This window comes from Lissotriton vulgaris, unplaced genomic scaffold (assembly GCF_964263255.1).
Source record: "Lissotriton vulgaris unplaced genomic scaffold, aLisVul1.2 SCAFFOLD_568, whole genome shotgun sequence".
NCBI classification, from domain to species: domain Eukaryota; kingdom Metazoa; phylum Chordata; class Amphibia; order Caudata; family Salamandridae; genus Lissotriton; species Lissotriton vulgaris.
In genome coordinates, this window is record NW_028245922.1 from 122,135 (window position 1) to 145,776 (window position 23,642).

General features: G+C 44.7%; 2 protein-coding genes across 2 annotated transcripts in view; one reads left to right on the forward strand and one right to left on the reverse strand.

Moving 5' to 3' along the window:
* The window catches only part of LOC147666250 (uncharacterized), a 37,247-nt gene extending 36,928 nt beyond the window's left edge, over positions 1 to 319 (forward strand). The window contains exon 3 of the mRNA XM_086949196.1: positions 309 to 319. Within this exon, the coding sequence (XP_086805322.1) occupies positions 309 to 319 (11 nt within the window). The remainder of the gene's footprint in view (positions 1 to 308) is intronic.
* Positions 320 to 8,951: 8,632 nt separating this feature from the next.
* Positions 8,952 to 23,642, reverse strand: part of LOC147666251 (P2Y purinoceptor 4-like) — a 107,721-nt gene continuing 93,030 nt past the window's right edge. The window contains exon 2 of the mRNA XM_086949194.1: positions 8,952 to 12,184. Coding sequence (XP_086805320.1) covers positions 11,064 to 12,182 — 1,119 coding nt within the window. The 5' untranslated portion in view covers positions 12,183 to 12,184 and the 3' untranslated portion in view covers positions 8,952 to 11,063. The remainder of the gene's footprint in view (positions 12,185 to 23,642) is intronic.

The window sequence follows — 23,642 nt, forward strand, 5'->3', positions numbered from 1 at the left end:
AATATCCAGTGGCCCGCCATTTCTTTGACCATCATTTTCAGAACGAAAATCTTTTGAGAATGGTTGTCATTGATAAGGTTAATCTGGGTATTCGAGGAGGAAATAAGAAACTAGCACTACGACAGATGGAGTCAATATATATAATCAATTTCGAATGCATGAATCCTAATGGGTTAAACATTAATGAGGAGCTAGCAGTACATCTGGCATAATGATATAGAAAAACGAAAATTGAATGCAATTATATAAATTGTCTGCTGTAGGACCCTTAATGGTCTTTCTTTTAAAACGTCTATTTTATTTTATAGGTACTGTGTAACCCTGGGCGTAGTTCGCGGAGTCGGACTCCGCGGAGCTACGCGAAGACGTAGTTGCACTCCGCGAACTACGCGTAGCTCCGCAACCATGCGGAGTTGCTTGCTGGGCCCGTTCGCGCGCCGTTTTTCGTCTTCGGGAGCGCGGTGCGCGTGTTCGGGGCGTTGCCTGCATGCTCGGGATGGCTAGCGCGCTAAATTACCCCAGAGGTTTGTCCCGCCTGCTTGCGTTCCCTTATTTCCTGTTCCGGGTCACAATTAACGTGGTCGCGTTGTGCAAGACATGTTCGGGAACTCATCTTCTCGTTCGCGCATCCTTATGGCTTTATCGCGCTTCCAATGACGTTATCGCGTTCGCACAGTCGCACGGGAGGGTTTACAAACATGGTGGCAGACGCGACCGGGAAAAAGCGAACGCAGAACCAAGGTAAGCCATTGCCGCGCACGCGATAATGTTATTTAGCGCGCGAGAATGTTATTTAGCACGCGACAACTACGCTCCGCACCGGATAGCGGAGTTATCGGCAGCTACGCGAACTCCGCGGAACGCGGAGTTGCCAAAACTCCGCAAACTCCGCAAACGGAGCGTAGTTCTTCGCCCAGGGTTAGTACTGTGACGAATTTCTGTGACCATGAATATGAAGTCAATCACATTTGAATGCTGAAAGAGTATTTGGTTGCCCACCATATACAGTTAATTCTGATGTTATGATCTATCCATAGAATTTCTTGGTTCAAGGCAAACTTGAGGATTATGCCCACTTGGGCTTGGACTTTAACGCGAAAACTGGTTCTTTCTTACAACTGTGATATAATATAATGAGAATGAATTGTGATCTATCGATCTATGATTGAGATTCATTGCCCACTTGGGCGGAGTTTGAAAGGAATCTACAGGGTCCGAATTAGCTTGTGCCCACTGGGGCTTGGACTTCTGTAAAGAAAAGAAATGTCATTTCCCAATACAGTATCGATATCATACTGAGCCATACTTTGTAATATGGAATTGAATGCCCACTTGGGCTAAATTCGTTTGCTATATAACCAAGGACCACACGAATTGAACATTTTTTTTTGTGCAAAAACCTTTATTGCACCATTAAATTACACAGCGGAATGCCTACAACCCATTGGGCCGGCCGCTATAGTAGTCTGTAGATCACATGGCAACGGTGTAGATTTAGTGGTCCATTTTCCAGTAGCATAAACGGTAGTACAGTTGCCGAGAGGAAAAGGTGCAGCACATGCATATGTCTTTTTAAAGATTATTGGTTTTTGGTGTATTTTTCTGATTTTTTCTCCCCCCCCCCCCCCCACGAACAACAATAAAACGAGATAACTGTTAGGAATATCAAAGCGGTCATGTAAATAACAATATTGCGCTTACGTAGCCATCTTGACAAAATATCCTTTACCTGAGTCCCTCCCATTCCCGCCAATTGACCCCGGCTACCATATTTGCGTCATTGTGGACATCTCTCTCAAGTAGTGACCCCCAAAGTCCACCTGTAATTAACTTGCACACCAATGTGGCTAAATGCCTCCACCCCGCCTCCGGCTCTCTCCTTCCCTAAGATGTGCGGTGCACTAGCCCTCTGCCTCTTCCTCATCTGAATCATCTTGATCGTCTTGATCGTCTTCTGGCAAAGAATCACAAATCTCCCCCCTATATACATTCCATTTGGTCCCGATTTTGTTCCATTTCCCCGGGCAGGCACGATTGGAGTATACCGCCCGTTCCGTTATCATTACTTTATCCATATTCCGACACCATACTGACCTGGTTGGTATCTCCGCCACCCCCCATTTTTGTGCGATATCCCGTTTCGCTATAATCAACCCCACTGTGACCCAGAGTTGCCCATGTCTAGAAATATCTGTAGGCTCCCACACATTTAAAAGGCACCTTTTCGGTTCTGGCAACAATGATGTTTCTAGTGTTTGTGAAATCGTTCGCAGCATTTGTCTCCAATATTCCTGAATCCGGGGGCAGTCCCATATGGTGTGAAAAAATGTACCCTCCTCCCCGCACCCACGCAGGCAGTAAGGGTGTTGTGTCCGGTGAATACGATGTAGCATGGTCCTTGTGTAGTACACCCTGTGTAATATTTTTAATTGAACTAATCGCAGCCGTGCTGAGATGCCCACCTCCTTAGGTGAAGCTAGTGCTTCATTCCATTCCTGCTCATCCATCTCACTCGTGTCCCCCTCCCATTTCGCCTTCAAGGATAGTGTTGGGTCCGGTAGGTTATTAAGTAATTTGCGATATGTAAGGGATGTAGCGCGTTCAACCATGAAATCAGTAAGGAGGCGGTCTTCCAGCGGGGAGGACTCGGGCAGGTCAGTGTCTGCGGGCAACGAATTGAACATTTTAAATAATGTTGTAGTGCCAATAACGAACTCTTCTGTAAATATCAACAGATTATAAATTGTCACTGAAATACATCAGGGATTTACTATAACAATATTGATTATGGTAAATACGATGTGGAGGGCAAATTGTCATCACTGTAACAAATTACGAGTGTCTGATACGATATTTGTAGTGTTTGACTAGTTCAAAATGTCTGCCAAAACCAGTACCAATGAACTTGGGTTAAAGTCCACTTTTGATGTTTACGTCTTTTGGGAAAGAGTAAAAGGACACATGTTTGGTTGGAATTTGTAAACGTGATCAAGCTACATTGCGAAACGCGTTGTTTTCCTGCTGATTAAAATAATTACGTGCACTGCAACTCTCGAGTGTCGGAGATATCTGTTCGACTGAATGGAAGACTGTGATGGAAATAGTGGGTGACCGGGAGCCCTACTCCGACCTACTCGTGAGCGGGACTGGTAATGTACCGGAATCTTGGTTTGAGATATATATATATATATATATATATATATATATATATATATATACACATAACTCTAGCCTAATCATTCTCAGGTGGTGCTCCTAAACTCTATCCCGCCTGCAAACCTGACAGACCCCTCCTGTGCACTTTAAAAAAAATTATTTGAAACATCTCCTGTATCTTTGATGTTTGCAGACTCCTGCTTTCTCGTAAGGCTGCATCTTGAAAACATCTTGTCTGTATTTATCTTCTGTACCTTCTCTTTCACTCCTCCTGATGTCGACTGTGCAGTTCAGCCCATTGTACTCACACTGCTTTCCTTTGTGGCATTGCCTGTAACTCTTGTTTTTAGCAAACCTCTCAGCCACCCTTTGGGTATGGTTTACGCCAGAGGTCGCCAGCCTTTTCTGTAGTGAGAGCTAATTCTGATCAGTGAAAATCATCGTGAGCTAAAGAAAGGCCAAGCAACTCTGGCATTGGTGCCAGACACCCACATGCCCAGCCTCAATGGCTTTAAGTCTAATGCCCATAAAGCCAGATGCTACGGTTTGAACAAAATACTTTGACTAGAGTTACAATGACAGGGCTTCAATGAGTGTCAGTGAGAGCGTGGTCTTTGGGAATGTATGAACATGACTGCGTATGAGTGCGATATATGTGTACAGGTGACTGAGAGACTGTAGTACGTTCTTGTTTTTGCCATATGTGGCCCGTTACATGTATAACACAAATTAGAGACATTTAAAGTGCAGGAAAGTTTAGAATACAGAGCAGTTTTCTGCACTTTAAATTTCTCCAACTTAAAATAACGGCTTTATTTTTCACTTATAGATATATTTTTCACCTATAGATATATTTTTCACTTATAGATATGGCACTGTCTTGAGAAAATCAAACTGAAGGGTTTATGGAGTCCACAAAACTCATCCTATTTATGCTATATAAAAGTATAAACATATAAACAGTATAAGGGGTAAAAAGAAAGGCTAAGCACAAGATCTATCCTATTTAATTATCACAGTACATCAGGCTTGAATCTTATCTAGAAGCAATACATACAGAAGAGTGCATATACGATAAACATGTACATATAACTAGGAACAATTCTTTTTTTTACAAAAGATATTTTTATTTTTCCATCATATTTTTCTCTTGTTCTTTTTTTTATATATATATTTTGATTTTTTCAATGATTGCTATTTCACACAGATAGTGCAATGTTTACATTACACAAACACATATGTACAAAAGACACAAAATATTATACCAAACACAATAAATTACAGTGCTATACAAACAATTTTATATGTTTTATTAAATAGGAGAAGGAGTTGGTGTGTTGGCAAATAATTCAAAGGCTGGCGGTCGATGAGAACACGACGCGCGTTTCAGTGTATAAGCCTTCGTCAGGGGAACAGTCTCAACTTTCTCAAATCAAACAAATTTGTATAGCGCGCTACTCACCCGTTAGGGTCTCAAGGCGCTGGGAGGCCCTTTCTCTATGTTCCTAGGCCGGGACATTGATTTCCAATTTAAAACAGCAACAATTGATGTTAATCTTTGAGTGTGAAGGCGTCACACAAGTTCTGTATGTCTTATTTTTGGAGACAACTAGATGTCCAAGTTGGATAATAAAATGATTTATGCATCATAAAGACTTCCTAATAGTAGAATTATATAAAGATGTTCATCCATGCGAAAAAATGTATTAAAATGCAAGTGTTGTTCTTCAAGGGAAGGGCGAATGACGTGAATAATTTGTCTTATACATAGAATGGAGGCACCGCCTGTAAAAGTTTTTATGTTGAAATGGCTACATTTTTTACCCCTTCAATAGATTTTATCGCAATTGGTGTTGGAAACCCTGCACGAAAAGTAGTCCTGTTGGTAAAAGAGAACAAGCATTGAAAATGCAATTAGTCTCGCCCTCGTTTAAGTTAAAGCAATTCTGTTTGTAATTAGATGGTTTTTTTAGCTTTGCTTTTATTAGTGTTTTTCAAACTTTCATGTACATAACATGCATATGCACATGCACACCAGCCCGTGACTAACTGTGAGGAAGAGCACGAAATGCGTTGGGAGATCTATGATGTAAGGACTTTGCCCTGCCTGTAGAAGCTGCTGCTTTACCCTGAATAAACGCCAGAATACTTACCTCCTGTGGTGTGGCTCTTTACATTGAGGACAACTCTTGTTGGATGTATGCATATATGTATATGTAAATGTATGCATGTATTTATATAGGTATGCAGATATATATATATATGTATATAAATTTTTCCAACACACAGTTCACCAGCCGTTGCTCCACTTTGCTACGGGTGCTACCTCAGCGTGCGGTGAAACGCGCAATCGTATTCTCCAACACCAGTCCTCAATCCTCGGAACCGCTTTCAATCGGGTGCACACAAGAGCCATCAAAGGGGGTCAGAGCGTAAAATAAATTTATTTTCATTTCTGCAAAAGTTGACAAAAGCGTTTCAGCGTTTCCGCCTTCGTCAGAAAGTGTAGTAAAGAGTGTGTAGTAGAGAGTGTGTAGTAGAGAGTGTGTAGTAGAGAGTGTGTTGTAGAGAGTGTGTAGTAGAGATTGTGTAGTAGAGAGTGTGTAGTAGAGAGTGTGTAGTAGAGATTGTAATATAGAGTGAGCAGTAGATAATAATAGAGAATAGTAGAGTGTGTAGTAGAGTGTGTGTAGTAGAGTGTAGTAGAATGAGTAGTAGAGTGTGTGTATTAGTGTGTGTAGTCATGTGTGTAGTAGTTTTTGTGTGTAGAAGAGTGTGTAGTAGAGAGTGTGTATTAGAGAGTGTAGTAGAAAGTGTAGTAGAGAGTGTGCAGTAGAGAGTGTATGTAGTGAAGTGTGTGTAGTAGAGTGTGTGTAGTAGAGAGTGTAGTAGAGTGTGCAGTAGAGAGTGTGCAGTAGAGAGTGTGTATTAGAGAGTGTGTAGTAGAGTGTAGTAGAGTGTGCAGTAGAGTGTGCAGTAGAGAGTGTGTAGTAGAGAGTGTGTAGTAGAGAGTGTGTAGTAGAGAGTGTAGTAGAAAGTGTAGTAGAGAGTGTGCAGTAGAGAGTGTATGTAGTAGAGTGTGTGTAGTAGAGTGTGTGTAGTAGAGTGTAGTAGAGTATGTAGTAGAGTGTGTATTAGAGAGTGTGTATTAGAGAGTGTAGTAGAGAGTGTAGTAGAGAGTGTAGTAGAGTGTGCAGTAGAGTGTGTGTAGTAGAGAGGTAGTAGAGAGTGTAGTGGAGAGTTTGTAGTAGAGAGCGTGTAGTAGAGAGTAGTGAGTGTGTAGTATAGAATGTGTAGTAGAATGTGTAGCGCACTATTTGGCTGCCTCATAGCAGACATCGCACTTCGAAGACCTCAGATTACACAGTGCATGCACGGTTAGGCTGCCTCAGAGCACACAGTCCATGCACTGCTCGGCTGCCTCAGAGCACACAGCTCATGCACTGCTCGACTGCCTCAGAGCACACAGCTCATGCACTGCTCGGCTGCCTCAGAGCACACAGCTCATGCACTGCTCGGCTGCCTCAGAGCACACAGCTTATGCACTGCTCCGCTGCCTTAGAGTACACAGCTCATGCACTGCTCAGCTGCCTCAGAGCACACAGTTCATGCACTGCTCGGCTGCCTCAGAGCACACAGTTCATGCACTGCTCGGCTGCCTCAGAGCACACAGTTCATGCACTGCTCGGCTGCCTGAGAGCACACAGTGCAAGCACGGTTAGGTTGCCTCAGAGCACACAGCTCATGCACTGTTCGGCTGCCTCAGAGCATACAGCTCATGCACGGTGAGGTGCCTCGGAGCACACAGTGCATGCACGGTTAGGTTGCCTCAGAGCACACAGTTCATGCACTGCTCGGCTGCCTCAGAGCACACAGCTCATGCACTGCTCAGCTGCCGCAGAGCACATGGTGAGTCAGGCAGGAGTGAAGGACCTGGGCGTGGACCGACTTCAGGGGAAAAGGTAACTCTGTGACCTGGAAACAGAAGAAGCTGTCCCTGTGGGAGAAGCTGCAGGAGGGGGCGGGGTCATAGGTGAGCAGCAAATGGAAGTCCAGGGCCAGTGGGGATGAGGTGAGGCGACGCCAAGGCTTGTAATGAACTCTTAGTTAGAGGAGCAGCCGAGAGCTAACATTGTAGATCCGAGTCTGTGACAAGGACTCTGGCAGTGTTTGTTCTTGATGGGCGGGACGGTGGGGCTCCTTCTCCGTGCAAAGACAGACACACCTGCACCCAATGGAGTCTGTGAGGAGGACTCGGGCTGTGTTTGTTCTTGATGGGCCGGGGGGCTCGTGCTCCATGCAAAGAGAGACACCTGCACCCAATGGGGTCTGTGACGAGGACTAGGGCTGTGTTTGTTCTTGATGGGCGGGGGGGGGGGGCTCGTGCTCGATGCAAAGACAGACACACCTGCACCCAATGGAGTCTGTGACGAGGACTCGGGCTGTGTTTGTTCTTGATGGGCCGGGGGGCTCGTGCTCCGTGCAAAGAGAGACACCTGCACCCAATAGGGTCTGTGACGAGGACTCGGGCTGTGTTTGTTCCTGATGGGCGGGGGGGCTTATGCTCCGTGCAAAGACAGACATACCTGCACCCAATGGAGTCTGTGAGGAGGACTCGGGCTGTGTTTGTTCTTGATGGGCGGGGGGGGCTGGGGGGGGGGGGGGGCTCGTGCTCCGTGAAAAGACAGACACACCTGAACCCAATGGGAACCTTACAAGAAAACATGTTTGCATCCAGGGCACAAGTCCTAAACGAGCACGGTCTGTCGATTTGTTATCTTTATGGGGCCATGTGTTTAAAACACATGGCCCAGTAAAGATAACAAATCGCTTACGACCGCCGTAATCCAGGCAAGGCCGTCCAAGTGGGATGGCCAAAAAAGAAAAAAGGGTACGCCACACTAACCTCTTTACCAATGGCTGGCCACCGGTGATGCCGGACAATGGGAAAGAGGGGCGGGGCTTTAAGCCCGCTAGTGAAATCTCCCCAATATCACTTAATCTCGCCAGCGAGACTGCGCATGTGCGCAGTCTTACACTAGGCTTCGCCCTAAAAATATGATGGAAAAATAAAAAATATATTTTGTAATAAAAAGAATTGTTCCTAGTCATATGTACATGTTTATCGTATATGCACTCTTCCGTATGCATTGCTTCTAGTAAAGATTCAAGCCTGATGTACTGTGATAATTAAATAGCATAGATATTTTGCGTAGCCTTTCTTTTTACCCCTTTTGGTACCTTTCCCAACAGCTAGCAAGATACATTGTTTTCAGTAGCTGACCCCTTTTTAACAATTTGTTAAACATATGAAAATAACTTGGTAAAGTGTAGACCCAAACCATTCCCGCTGGCCAGTCCTTGTCCAAGCTCGGACCAAGGCCCTCTGAGACATTCTGACTCCTTTTGTGTCTTGATGAAACTGACGTTACAGTGGCCCGATCCACCCCACCGTCAATTTCTAGTGACCTACCGCCAAGAAAACCACCTGGGCCTGCTCACTATGGAGAACTTCTAAGGGATACTATCACTGAGTCAACACTAAGATGGGAGTCGCTTCATCAACCAGCGAAAAGAAAGAAACTACTAGGCAATAGGCCATGCCATGCATTTGTGCAGCAGGGGACTCCTTGAGAGCTGTATCTAGTGGGACTGTGAAGCCTCTTGCTGCTACACCATGGCTCCCTTTAAATCACTGGGAAAGGGAACGCTGGAGCCTGCCCGGAGTGCTGCTGACAGATCCTAAGAGAATTCCGGACAGATCACCACCTCCTAATCAGCAATTGTACAAAGTGCATCCAAGAATGAACATTTTGGGGAAAGCAAAATGAGGCCAAAATCTTTACATTAGTATCAATAAAAAAATACATTTATTTTTCATATATATCAATTAAAACGTTAACAAAGAATATTAATAAGTTCACAATACAAGTTGCTAAGAATCTCACTTTTTTTGCATAATTTTAAAATCAAAAATAGTCCCAAGGAGAGAGGTCCTCTTCGGATTGGTCCACAGAAAATGGTTAGATTTTGTGGTATAACAGAGATAAACCAAAGTCCATGGTTCATGCCCCAGGCCATAAGAGGGACTTGGTATGTTACTCTACAGGGTGTTGGTTTCATGGAATCAATCCATAAATTCACTGTGACCCAGTGCTTAATTTGAGCCGGTGGTTTCTGCTGCTCAGCACTCGCACTGAATTGTCAGCACCAGCACTTATGACAGTCTTCCACATGGTGGCACTGCTTGTCTGATTGAGAAATGAGCACACAACAGCAGTTGTTTATTAATTCAATCTAGATTAACAAGGACAAATAATACCGGTCACCCAAGCCATGCTTATAATTGTCACACTTGTAGGAGTGTGATGTTTAGTAGCTGTGTAGGTACAGTCATTGGCAGTGCTGGCAGGGGCAATGGGTGGTGCAAGCTGCAGTGGCCTCCTGACGAGGGACCTGGGCTTTAGAAAAAAAAGTATACAAACCAAGCACTGCTGTGACCTGTTTGGCTAATAGGAGTCAATACAAAAGGAGCAATACAGAGCACAAGGAACAGACAGAGGAAACTACATTCTAGCCTTTACCATGCTCATGACGAGCTGAGCTCGTCATGAGGCATGGTGCTCATGACGAGCTCAGCTCGTCATGGGCCGTGGAACGCTCAGGTGTGGGGAGAATTCCCCTGCTGTGCTGAGCGTTCCACGGGAGCCGGTGCACCTCATGAGCACAGAAGCGCCGTGCCTCATGACGAGCTAGGCTTGTCATGAGCATGTGGGCGCTGTGCGCGCCACACCTCCCCCCCAGCACAGCGGGGGAATTACCCCCCGCAGCAAAGGGGTTCATAAACAACAGGAAGCAGCTTGTGCCACAGGCTTTTAAAGGCAATGAAACGACTTCAATCAATTCCGGTTGACAATACATGAAAATAAACCAACAACTTCCTGCAACACGACTTTTGTGTACTTGCGCCCACTTCCTGCTCAATGCGGGTCACCGTCAGGAGAATGCTTGCCTTTAAGTCTGCCCTTCAGAAACAGGACCAGTCTACCTGTACCCACTGAGGACAGGGATAAAGACACAAATGAAGGATGTGCTGGCACAAAGTCATGGACCTCATGTTGATATCAGGCTTGCAACAGACCATCATGGTGGCACCTGGAAAAAAATTACAGTAAACCCGCGACCAATACAACATTTTGGCAGCCTTGAACGACCCTTCGCCACTCCATTCGTGAGAAGCTGACGAACCTCACCCCAACGAGAGCATTAAAACACTGGTGTCACCTATGTAAGAGTTCATAACTGTAGAACACATGATCGGTGGTTGTCAAGGACGACTTGCTAAAGAGGTCCATTGAGTGGCGTGTCCGAAGGCCCGACGTCTGGTCTTCTGAACCCAGGAACCCTCTGCGACCTGACTCTTTATCCTACGTCTTGTGGGTGGGATGCACGAAAAGGGGATAGAGGGGGGTAATCCCATCATCAGAAGGGTTATGGTGAGGGATGGAGGGAATTTCATGATCAAAACTTCTGCTTTAAGACAGGAGATAAAATACACACAGGCCAGAGGGGCCTGGAGTTCAGGGTCATCAGGAGTAACATTAGTGCAAATGGACAGACCCTTCTGTCCTCAAAGTTCATCAAGACCCTTCACAGTAAGTCTTTTTGCCTTACAAACTTGAAAGTCGAGGCATGGCCTCATAGTGCTCAAACTTCTGGCATGCACCGCCTTCATGCAGGAACCAACGGTGGGCTTTCTGCAACTAAGATCTGTCTACAGTGGGTTCTCCAGAGAATTTTAGAGTGAGACACAAAATATCCAGACGCAGAATGTATAGCCTCTCCCCCAAGTAAGGGTCCCTTCCACTCTATGCGTTATTAAGTCTTGAACAGCTGTTGCATTCCTCTTAGCCACTGCCCACAGTGGTTATGCTGTTAACATCTGCATTGGCCAGATTGGCCTGACTGCTAGTCGTCAGCCGGGAAACAACAGAGAAGGCGTTAGCCGCCTTTTTCCACTTGGCTTTTGGCGTTTCGGTAACTGCTCGCACAAGTTTGGTTCGATAATTATCACCAGAAAGGAAGTACAAGATGGGGTCAATGCAGCTGTTGGCGCTGGCCAGCGGGCGAGTGATCTTGTAGGTGAGGTTGACAATATTCAGGACGTTGCAGTTGGCTTCTAGGAGCCTGGCCGTGTAGTACAATGTCCTAGTGATGTGGAAGGGCAGGAAGCAGACCACAAAGACGGTGGTGACTATGATGATCATCTTGATGGAGCGCTTCTTGCAGGCTGGCAGGTCTCGTTGGACCCCCGCGATGTGGGGCTTCCGCAGCTCCTTGGCCATCAAGCAGTAGCATACCACAATCACAAGGAAGGGGATTGCAAAGAGAAGGGTCATGATTGCTGAGCTGTAGTGAACAAAGTGGTCAAACTCCGATGGCTTGGTGGTGTCGTGGCAAAGGGTATGGTTGCCACTGGAGCTGATGGTGACAAAGATGAGGTTAGGGATGAGGCAAGCGATGACCACCAGCCAGACCCCACAGCAGATGATCTTGGCATGCTTTGCTTTGATTAGCTGGAGGGACTTGATGGGGTAGCAGATGCCAATATAGCGGTGGACACTGATACAGGTGAGGAAGAGGATGCTGCTGTACAAGTTAGTGTAGAAAAGGAAGCGGACAATTTTGCACATCGCCTCTCCGAAGGGCCAGTTGTTTCGGGCGGCGTAGTAGTACACCAGGGTGGGGAGGGACAGGACATAAAGTATGTCCGATACGGCCAGGTTGAACATGTAGATGGTGGTGGCGTTCCACGGCCTCATCTTGAACACGAACATCCAGATGGCACCGGCGTTGAGCACGAGTCCGAGGATGCAGACGATGGCATAGGCCAGTGGCAGCAAGATGAACTTGAACTCCTCATTGAAGACACACGCATCGTAGTTTTCTGTGGTGTTCCAGTCGGTGAGAAGTGGTGGTGCTGACGAAGATAGCGTTGCTCTCTCCGTTGCCTTCCCGTCTAGCATTCCTAGAGACAAATGAAAGAAAGCATAGCCATTAAAACTAGGACCAATTCATCCCTTTGAATAAACTAAAGACACAAACATCTAGCCATCAACAATCTAGACGTTAAAAATCTAGTATTTTATTCTTTTGTTAGGCTTTGTTCTAGAAATGAACTGGGAAAGATTTCAGATGGACAGTGTTGGAAGCCAAACAACTTCTGGAGTTCACAAGACAGGTTAAGTACAGAAAGCTGATGGTCAACCCTGCTCTAGCTGTGCTAAATTGGGAAGCTGTGCTGGTAAGAGAGAGCTCTAGAAGTTCTTAATAGAAGTAGAATTTTATTTTAAAAAAGCATTCTTTGTAAATTGACCACATCTGGTGATGGCCACACTGACGAAACGTATTAAAATCTTCCAGAGAATGTAATTTCCTTTATATATGGGAAAAAATATACTCCACTCTACAGTATAGAATTTTGTAAGTCACCTTCGAGTTCTAGGACTATATAAAGGAACATGGCCGAAAGTAGAGTTCCTTTATAAGGTTATGGAACTCCTAGGTGACTTGCAATATCCTTATCATGTACAGCAGTGGATACGTTAAGGCCCAGGGGGCTCTAACACCCATTGAAAGGCTCACTCCAGAGTATAAAAGTCTGAGCCGAAGGCAAGAGCCTTTAACAAGGGAGCGGGCCTTTAATAGAAGGTAGAATCCGCTATGAAGGGCTTCAAGGCTATTCGAACATTCCCCCCTAATCCCCTGTGAACAAAGTAAGACATTGAAATGTTGGTGCTCCTGGCTTCTACTAGCCATTAGAAGCCCAGAGCACTCCATTGTTTTCAATGGAGCTCCCAACATTCCAATGTTGTAATATTTTTCAAAATACATGGTCACACAGTCACCTTTCCCACAAAACACTTCAATCCTTGGTGCTTAGCTATTTCAGAATGAAACAGAGAGCATGTTTTCAGGCAAGAAGAATAAAAATAGAACCTCTATTGTAAAACAAAATACATCAAAAAAGCTGTTGCAAACATTTTTAGAATAAGTTTTAATACAAATCAAGTCAAGTCAAAGTCAAAATATCTTTATTTCGGTTAAAACAGAAACCATAAAAGATGTACATACAATTTAAAAAAACAAAACCGCTTGAATCTAATTCACATTCCGTACCCATGTTATCCACAATTCATTGTTGTTAATTGGAAGTCAATCAGGGGCATTTGCGATTTTAAAACAATAAATGCAGTGTCCATTATAAAAATCATATACCATCTTTGAATAAAATGTGCAACTAGTGCACTACAATTGATATTCCGTTTAGACATAGTTTAATATCAGTGGTATTGTTACTTTTTCCAAGAAAGGAAAATGGCTATTTAAAAGTTTTGGGCAGTACTGACACAAGCTAAAGAATCCCCATCCCATCTCCAGCTGTTTTAATAAATCAGCTAGAGATCTAGCCCTTTATCATTTAAAGCTTGAGACCCCTTCTCCTTCTTACTATCTCCACAAAAAAGAGATATCTGCTTACACTGAAAACAATGGATTAAGTTGTTTTGGTTCTGAAAATTCTTTCTGCATCACTGAACAGTCTAAAGCCCCGAAGGCGGCTAATAGGTTTTATCCACTTTTTCCTGAGCTGTGTGTAAGCAGAGCAAAAGAAGAATACATGCGCCTCGTCTTCTTTGGCTCCAGTATTACACAATTCGCATTTAACCAAATCATCATTTCCGTCATTATCATCATTGCACACCCATTTCGCAGTGTTTGTTTTAATTTGTAGTATGCCATAACGAAATTTTAAATACAATGTTTTAGCTAAAGTCGGTAGAATCTTGTCCATAAAGGTCTCGAATCTGCTTACTGTCTTCATACCAAGGTATGTGAGAGTTAAAGTCCCCAGTTTGGGATTTTGCAATTTCGAATTTAGGACAAATTCCCAATAACTTTTTTTAGCAACTTTTTACCACTCAAGGTGGGACTCTCAGGGTCTGCCCAATAATGACTTAGCCCCAGCTTTGGGAACCAATCCTCAATGTGGTTCAGCCATACCAGCCTTATTCCATTTTTTACTTTAATAATTTCTTTTAAGGCTTCTCGATAATCTACTAGTTCATCTGTTGACCATGCGCGGATCCAATACAGCAAAGGACTTAAGGCAGCATGGTCATCAGTGTGATGGATATCCAAGTCCATTATAAGTGGAAGTAAGGGTGTACACCTCGGAATTGCTAATATTTTCCTAAAGAAGACATTCTCTATTGTAGTAAAGGCACATTTAAAAGCATAGCCCCATAGTTCAGCACCATAAAGTGAGGCTGATTGGGCTTTGCATTTATATAAGTCTAATGCTGGGGAGACAGCTCTAGTATAACTACTCATGTGGCGTCTCGCTTTTGGAACTAGGTTCTGGGTGGGGGTCGTTTTGCTTTTATCCATTTGAGTTTTCCAAACCATTTTAGTGTCTAAAGTGATACCCAAATATTTAAAATTTTGCACATATTCTATCATTTCATTATTAACAGTCAGTGTTTTTCTAAAACCTTTATGGGGATTAATCGCCATAGACAAGTTAATCTCCAAACCTTTAGTATCACAGTAGACCTGAAAGGTATCTAGCAAATTTTGTGGTCCTTTTGGGGTCTGTGCTATTAAAACAGTATCATCTGAGAATAGCAGAGCGGGCACATGGTCTCCACACAGCTTAGGAGAGTCATGCTCGCAGACCAAGAGGGTTTCAGGTATGTCATTAACGTACAAGGAGAACAATGTAGGTGCTAGCACACATCCTTGCCTAACACCTCGCTTTATATTAATACGATTAGACAGTTCTCCATTTGGTCCCCATCTCACCCTGGCGTAGTTGTCCTCGTGCAGCCTAACAATCTGTTCCAGCATTTCCCCGGCACACCCTGGTCCCTCATTCTTAGCCATAAAGCAGTTCTAGGGACAAGGTCAAAAGCTGCCCTAAGGTCAACAAAAGCCACGTATAAGTGTGCCTGCTTTATTTTGATTTATTTCCAGATGATACATAAAAATCTAAACACCTGATCAATTGTGCTAATTTTTTCTCTAAAACCCGCCATGGTACTTGGTTAGGGTACTATTTTCCCCAATCCAAGCACTCATCTTACCTAAAACTTGTCTCGCATATACCTTCTGTAGGACATCAATTAAACTAATAGGCCTGTAATGGGTCGGATTCATACGGTCCCCCTTTTTAAAAACAGTTACTATCTCAGCACCCCGCCATGTATCAGGAATAGGGGCGCCCTTAGCAATGTTATTACAAAGATAATTTATGTATGGAGCCCATATCATATTTTCATGCTTCCATAGATCCCCGGGTATCCTATCCGGACCAGGGGCCTTCCCAGGTTTTATTGCTTTGGTGGCAGCAATTGTTTCTGCCATACTAAAGAACAAGGGTGTCACACTCAGATTAAAACCTGTGTCGTCATTGGCATGAATAGGCTCAACATTGGTAGGGGCGTATAGCTCAGAAAAGTGCGTAACCCACACATTTGCGTCCAAAAACGTATCCCTACTAGGGGTTCCGCCTCTAGAGCCCGTTGCAATCAAACCCCAGAACAATGTCTGGTCATTTACCTTGCAGGCTTCCAACAGATCAGACCAAATTTTTTCATCCCAATGTTTCTTAGCCTTAACAATTGTCCCCTTGTAACATCTCCTTTTCTCCCTTAGTAGTAGCACATTATTACTTTTTGCAGCCGCTATAAGTTCCTTTTTAGCATTGCGGCAGCCCTTATCGTACCATATGTCCCCCTTGGCTAGACTTCGCTGGCCATTTATTTGGGGCTTGAAAGACTTAGTTAATATTTCTCCAAGAGCTCGAGACATATTTCCGTGGATCGACATAATGGGGATCTCCTGTGCTGGGTAATTTATATACGGGGAGACTAAGTCTACATACAAGTTATAGATTTTCTTAACAGTACTATCCTTCCCCAATACTACCGGACACTTTAGGGCTCTACGGTTATTTGAGATCAGTGGATCGATGTCAGTTTGTTGAAGGGGTTCTTTTCCCTTGGATAGTAGGTAAAATATTATCGGGCTAAGGGACAGGCTAAGTGGGCGATGGTCACTCTCAATGCGGTTCTCCACTACAAGGTCTTTTGCCATGGGCCAGAGTGGGATTGAGACCATTAGATAGTCTAAATGGCTAAGACAGATGCCCCGATGAAAGGTTGGCTGGCTCGGGCTATCCGATGGCAAAGGCCCGTTACAAGCACGTAAACCATGTGCTGCAGTCAGTCTCACTAACTGCGCTGCAGCCACTGAGCATGGCACTGCAGAGCTTGTCTCAATTCCAGGAATATTATTAACATTATCTTCTTGTTCAAAGATATTTTCCAGGTCTATTATTGGCTCGAATTTGCGGTTGAAATCCCACCCAATAATTATTAAAATTCTCTAGAGTGCAGAGATAATATTATTTAGCTGCTCGATCACTTTTGCCTCTTTATTTGCCGCTGAAGGCCTGCTATAAACATTTAGAATACAAATTTCTCTTTTGTTGGGGCCCATGAACCTTACTCCTAGGATATCTAGGCTATTGCAATCAATTTGCTTGAAGTCGGTTCCCAGTGTGATTTTGGCCCAGATTGCCAAACCTCCCGAAGGTCTACCTTTATTTGCAGCAATTGCCGACACACAAATGATCTGTAGCCAACTTTAAAATAGTTTTCAACAGCACAGGTTTCTTGGAATAATATGATATCACTACTATCAACGTATTCCTGCCATGTGGGGGCACTCACGTTTTTTTTCATGCCTGCTTTGTTCCTTTGACCTTAGTATGATACTAGTTTCAATAGCTGTGTCAGGTACAATACTATTCGGGCATTTATTGTTACCTTCCGCTAATTGCATCTCAATATTAGCGTTTTGGGCACTCCTGGTTAAAGGAGCACCTTCAATCATGTCGCCCTGTATCATAGGTACCAAATGGGGGTCACATACGCCTACTTGTGTTATTATATCAATGTGTCTACTTCCACAAGGTATTTCATTAGTCATTTCAATGGTCATGGCCTCTTTAGTAACAATTATGCCCTGTTCTAAGCCCTCTCCCATACTATTTGGTCGTGAGCTATGGTCCGACATATTAGGAATTATCCTTGCTTGCTTTATGGGGTATTCTTCAATGCTCATTTTATAAGCAGCACCCAGTAATTTCCTCTCAAGGCCTGCTAGTTTATTCCGTCCTTGGTCTGTCAGTCAATCAACCCCTTTGAGACCGCATAGCTCCTCAAAACGATTGAATGTAGGGATTGGGAAATTATTTTTGAGTCTATCCGTTGTCCCTCCACATTGAGTTCCGAAGGGGCTATGTTTAGAAAATGACATAGGGCTTGGGCGGTATTTAGCTTAGATCATAAATACGAATGCCACTTCCCTCACTTGGATAGGAACAATCACAGATGCTGCCACCTACCCACCTATCCCTGACGTTAACAATAACACAATCCCCTCTATGTCCTTGGCTCTTTGCCCAACCCAGCTTACTCCAAGTACATGCAGAATTTTCCCATCTACATTATTTGGGAGGGATCTATTCTTATTTAGCCAATAGGTGACCTTATTTTTCAACTCTAAATAAGTTTCTGTTTTACCATCCTTTAGTTCAGGCACCCCCACAAGTACAACAACGTATGGACAGGACTCTGGGGGTAGGTTAATACAGTTTAAAGTAGGTTTTTTTCCTTGGGATATTGGAGGTTTCCTTAGCTGCCCCTATCCTTAGCCTGCCTTGAAGAACTATTCATGTCAGTCTGGCTCTCCTCCCTCCCCACCCTACTGCTTCTCACTAGATCACTTCTCCCAGTATCAATAGATATTGTCACTCCATTGGTTCTTTTGAGTGCCAACGGGGTTCTATTAGCTCCAATCGGGGACGGCGGTGAGGTAACCACAGCTACAGAGGCCTTCGACATGTTTGCTTCGCCTGTCGTAACCCTGGGTATACACTCAACCTGTTTCTTTATCTTATCAAAATTCTCTGCCGTGGTCTGCTCAAATCTCTCCAACCTGTCATTGATTACCTTCATCCTTTCTAGGAGTGGTAAAATGAGTGACTTCATCAAATGTTCCACTTAGGGCATAAAGCCTACAGGTGGTTGCGGCACGGGGAGGGTTAGATCCACCACCTTATTGGTAGAGGATATTAGCCGAAGGGTAAGTACCAATGGTTGTGTGGGTGTTGCACTAGGTCCAGTAGTCACGGCCTCTTCTGTAATAATATTGGGCAGTTTGGAGGTTTTTATCATCTTTGAGCTTCTCCCCTTCTTGGCTTCCCCTTCCCGCTTTCTCTTAACAGTGGTGTTTTTTAGTCCTGGAATTTTTTAGGCATTTGGGATTTTGTACTGTTTTTCACACAGGACTTTGTTGGGGGGTGTAGTGCAGGAGTGGTAGTAGTGTCTTCCCTGTCTAGGACACTTTGCGAAACATAGGGGGACCCCCCGCTTAACAGGGGTCTATCCAATACACTTTCCTCCACCTTTTCAATGCTGTCTCCCTCGCTAGTCTGTCTATTACCAGTGGTTTGCCATTCTGCTTGGTTTGGGGAAACAGCCGACATAATGGGTCCTAAGGAAGATCGCCTTGCATACATTGGTTCATGGGACAGTCGACGCTCCGTCAGGGCTCTTTCATGTTCGAGTACCGATGTTGCCCTGGTAATGAATTGATCAAGTGTCCCACTTACAGTCCCCCCCCCACTAACAGCTGCCCTCCTTCCCTTCATTGCACGTGCTGCCATTATTAAAATACGTACTAGTCGACATGCACCAGCAACAAATTACCAGTCAATATCAAAGTCACAGGCTACAAATGGTAGATTAAATTTCCTTACAGTACTGGAAGTGTTCGGGGTGGCCCCGCCCAGCCTCCTCTGGGCTACGACGGGCACGGATGGGCCCGCCCTTGGCCCGGGCTTTGCCCGGGCAGCGCTAGGGCATGCCCACGCACGTCAGGCGCTGCGTGGGTGCCCTCCTGGTTTTAAAGCACCTCCTGTCGCTCTAATGGTGACGTGCTGCTGGGCCCCGGGGCGCGCTGGGAGTTGTAGTCCTTCATTACCCCCAAGAACAATGATGGCGCGAAAGTCGCGGTACAGTTGCAGCCTTCCAGTCGGCTGTTTCCAAGTGGCAGCAGAAACGAGGAAAGCAACAGGTGAGGCCAAGCGTGGACAAAAGGCAGAAAGGAACCCGTGTAGCCAATTGTGGACAAAAGTCAGAAAGGAATTCCAAACAAATCATTGTTAAAAAAAATCTTTTAAAACACAGTAGCTCAAAATGCCTAGAAACATGCAGAAATATTCTAACTTTTCTATAATTACCTATTGGATGCAATAAACATGTTGTTATAAATATCACCTTTCTGCTCTTCACTATAGAATTAGAAAAACAGAGCAGAAGAAAGAAAAGCAACATTTTATTTTGTTCCTTAAATAGCTGCTTTAATTATGCTCGTGATCTGAACTACCTTCTTTCCCCTGGTGGCTCTTGAAGCAGGCATTGGGATTTGGGACCTCTTGAGATTTTAAGTCATTTCTTTATAATAGGCAACTGGGTGTGTCACAAGTCGCATATTAAAAAGAGTTGGGTTTTTATAAGGATTGCAGAATCCTATATATTATAAAGGGGTTTCTGAATATAGATTGGGTGTGGTTTAATATCTCCCAATATTGAACTGCTTTTTAGGTCTCGCCTAGTGTTGCAGTGCATGCGCTGCACGCTTTGCGAGGCATGCTGTATTAAGGTATTTTTTAGAAGTGGTGTGGAAGCCCCGCCCACATTTGTCATTGGCTGGCGTCATCCTCCATGGTAAACGCTGGCTACCGATTGATAATGAGGCTTATTAGTCCCTCCTTGTTACCGCCCTGTCTCTTTTTTCGGACTGCCCATCAGGACTGGATCTTTTACTTGCGGGTTATCCTGTTTCTTCAACTAATCGGTGAGCACTTTTTTTTAATTGCAGCACGAGCAGCCGCGCTTGTTTTTAATTGCATTTAACGTGTCTCACTGTAAGTGTGTTACTTGGTTGAAGGGCAGTTAACTGTAAAAGATGCTAATTTGAATGATGGGCGTGACTAATTAAGCGATTGCTTCTCTAGCAAAAAGACACTCTGTAATCTGAACACATTGTGTCACCGAACAGCAGCAAATAAAGTGTACACACAGGTAAAGCGCAGCTAGAATACATGCATGCAAAAGAGAAGTAGAATACACGCATGCAATAGGAAAACATGAAACATGAACTACCCTTTCAGAAGCACATAAGTGGAACAGAGTCCTTAAAGACACAGGGATGTGTTTAATGATAACAAAGGGTATTGGTGTGCGTGTTTCCGTTTGTGTTTCCTGTCATGCTGGCAGTCCCTGTTCTCAATTTCCTAAGAATTTCCCTTTTCACAGATTCAAAGGAGGATTTTGATTGTTCACGTGTCTTTTAAAGAGAAACTGAATGTCCCCCGTATGCAGCGAGATCATATTTGGGACACTATGATAGCGACAAAATACAAGGGTTATTGCTTATTTAGGAACAACAACAAAAAAAAGGGGGTGGACTGGGTTGAAAGTCTCTGGTTTTATTCTATTTTTCAGACGGATGCTGACATAAACAAGCATTTGCAATGCAATAGGTCTCGCAGTTACACGAGTTTGAGCTATTGGCATTGTAAACAGCTATGCCTTTTATTATGGTTTTTAAAAAATAAATAGAAGACATTGTCATTTACAAAGGCAATAGTTTAAACTCAGGTAAATGCGAGACCTAGTGCATTGCAAATGCTTGTTATATATTGATTAATGATGTTGTCCAAAATTATTATTAAATTTGTGTGGCAAAATTTAGAGATGAAACTAAACACACTTTGTGGGGGCTGTCGCGTTCTACATTACAGTGAAAGTATATCATATTCATTAATTTTATTTAACGGTTCCGTAGCGCCTTTGCATCATAAGGTGTAAAGGCGCCTTACAATCCGCTGAAAAGGGCGAGATATAGAGAGAGCAAAACGCTGAATACAGAACAGGAACTTTTCAATGACAGATGTGTTCTTTCACACCCAGAAGTGATGAGTTTTTAGTTGTTTCCTGACAGTGTCTGCACATGTGGCCTCGTGATCATGAACTTCAGGCACAGCTTAGTCATGAGAGTACTAAAAACCATGCTACAGGGGAGAGTGCTCAAAACGTGCTACAGGTGAGAGCGCTTAAAACCACGCTACAGGCGAGAGTGCTCAAAATGTGCTACAGGTGAGAGCGCTTAAAACCACGCTACAGGCGAGAGTGCTTAAAACACACTACAGGTGAGAGTACCTAAAACCATGCTACAGATGAGAGTGCTTAAAACCCCGCTACAGGCGAGAGCGCTTAGAACCACGCTGCTGACAAGAGCACTTAAAACCACGCTACAGGCGAGAGCACTTAAAACCATGCTACAGGTGAGAGCACTTAGAACAACGTTACTGGCGAGAGCGCTTAAAACTACGCTACAGAGGAGAGTGCTTAAAACCACGCTACTGGCGAGAGCGCTTAAAACCATGCTACTGGTGAGAGTTCGTAGAACCATGCTACAGGTGAGAGCGCTTAGAACCACGCTACAGGCTAGAGTGCTCAAAACCACGCTCCAGGTGAGAGTGGTTACAACCATGCTACAGGTGAGTGTACTTAAAACCACGCTACAGGCGAGAGCGCTTAGAACCACGCTGCTGGCAAGAGCACTTAAAACTACGCTACAGAGGAGAGTGCTTAAAACCACGCTACTGGCGAGAGCGCTTAAAACCATGCTACTGGTGAGAGTGCTTAAAACCATGCTACAGGTGAGAGCGCTTAGAACTACGCTACAGAGGAGAGTGCTTAAAACCACGCTACTGGCAAGAGCGCTTAAAACCATGCTACTGGTGAGAGTGCTTACGACCATGCTACAGATGAGAGATCTTAGAACCATGCTACAGGTGAGAGCGGTTACAACCATGCTACAGGTGAGTGTGCTTAAAACCACGCTACAGGCGAGAGCGCTTAAAACCATGCTACTGGTGAGAGTGCTTAAAACCATGCTACAGGTGAGAGCGCTTAGAACCACGCTACTGGCGAGAGTGCTTAAAACTACGCTACAGAGGAGAGTGCTTAAAACCACGCTACTGGCAAGAGCGCTTAAAACCATGCTACTGGTGAGAGTGCTTAAACCACGCTACAGATGAGAGATCTTAGAACCATGCTACAGGTGAGAGCGGTTACAACCATGCTACAGGTGAGTGTGCTTAAAACCATGCTACAGGCGAGAGCGCTTAAAACCACGCTACAGGTGAGAGTGCTTACAACCATGCTACAGGGAAGAGTGCTTACAACCATACTACAGATGTGAGCGCTTACAACCATACTACAGGGAAGAGTGCCTAAACCACGCTACAGATGAGAGGGCTTGCAACCATGCTACAGGGGAGAGGGCTTACAACCATGCTACAGGGGAGAGTGCTTACAACCATGCTACAGGGGAGAGTGCTTACAACCACGCTACAGGTGAGAGTGCTTACAACCACGCTACAGGGAAGATTGCTTACAACCATACTACAGGTGTGAGCGCTTACAACCATACTACAGGGAAGAGTGCCTAAACCACGCTACAGATGAGAGGGCTTGCAACCATGCTACAGGGGAGAGTGCTTACAACCATGCTACAGGTGAGAGCGCTTACAACCATGCTACAGGTGAGAGCGCTTACAACCATGCTACATGTGAGAGCGCTTACAACCACGCTCCATGTGAGAGTGCTAACAACCACGCTACAGGTGAGAGTGGTAACAACCACGCTACAGGTGAGAGTGCTTACAACCACGCTACAGGTGAGAGCGCTTACAACCATGCTACAGGTGAGAGTGCTTACAACCACGCTACAGGTGAGAGTGCTTACAACCATGCTACAGGGGAGAGTGCTTACAACCACGCTACAGGTGAGAGCGCATACAACCACTCTACAGGAGCCCCTTCTATGTACTGCCAGGCTTGCAACGCCCATTAGGCTCAAAGGGCTTCAATCACCCCCCCCCCCCCCCCAAAAGAAAAACTATCTTTGTGTGTGTCCGTGTGAGACAGCTTCCCGGGCACAGACACAGACACTTTTTGGGCTGGCGTCCGTCTTCTTGCAGCTGCACACAAGCACTTCACAGGTCTTTAAATTACCATTTACTTGCTAACGAGGCGGTGATGTTTTATCACCCCTTCTTAGAGCCCCTGCAGCTCCACTCGGACTATCCCTGGAAGAATTACCCCCCCCCCCCCCCCCCCGCCAAGAAATGTGGCACTGGTTGCGCCTCTGTATACAGCTGTGTACCTTTGTGCATCAGCCCCAGGAGTCTATGCGCCCTGGGAGCCGAGGCGCTTTGTTTTCAAGTAGGCGCTTCCTTATCCGGGGCCTGTCCTTCAGTGATTGAGAGGAGTCCCCATGAGGGA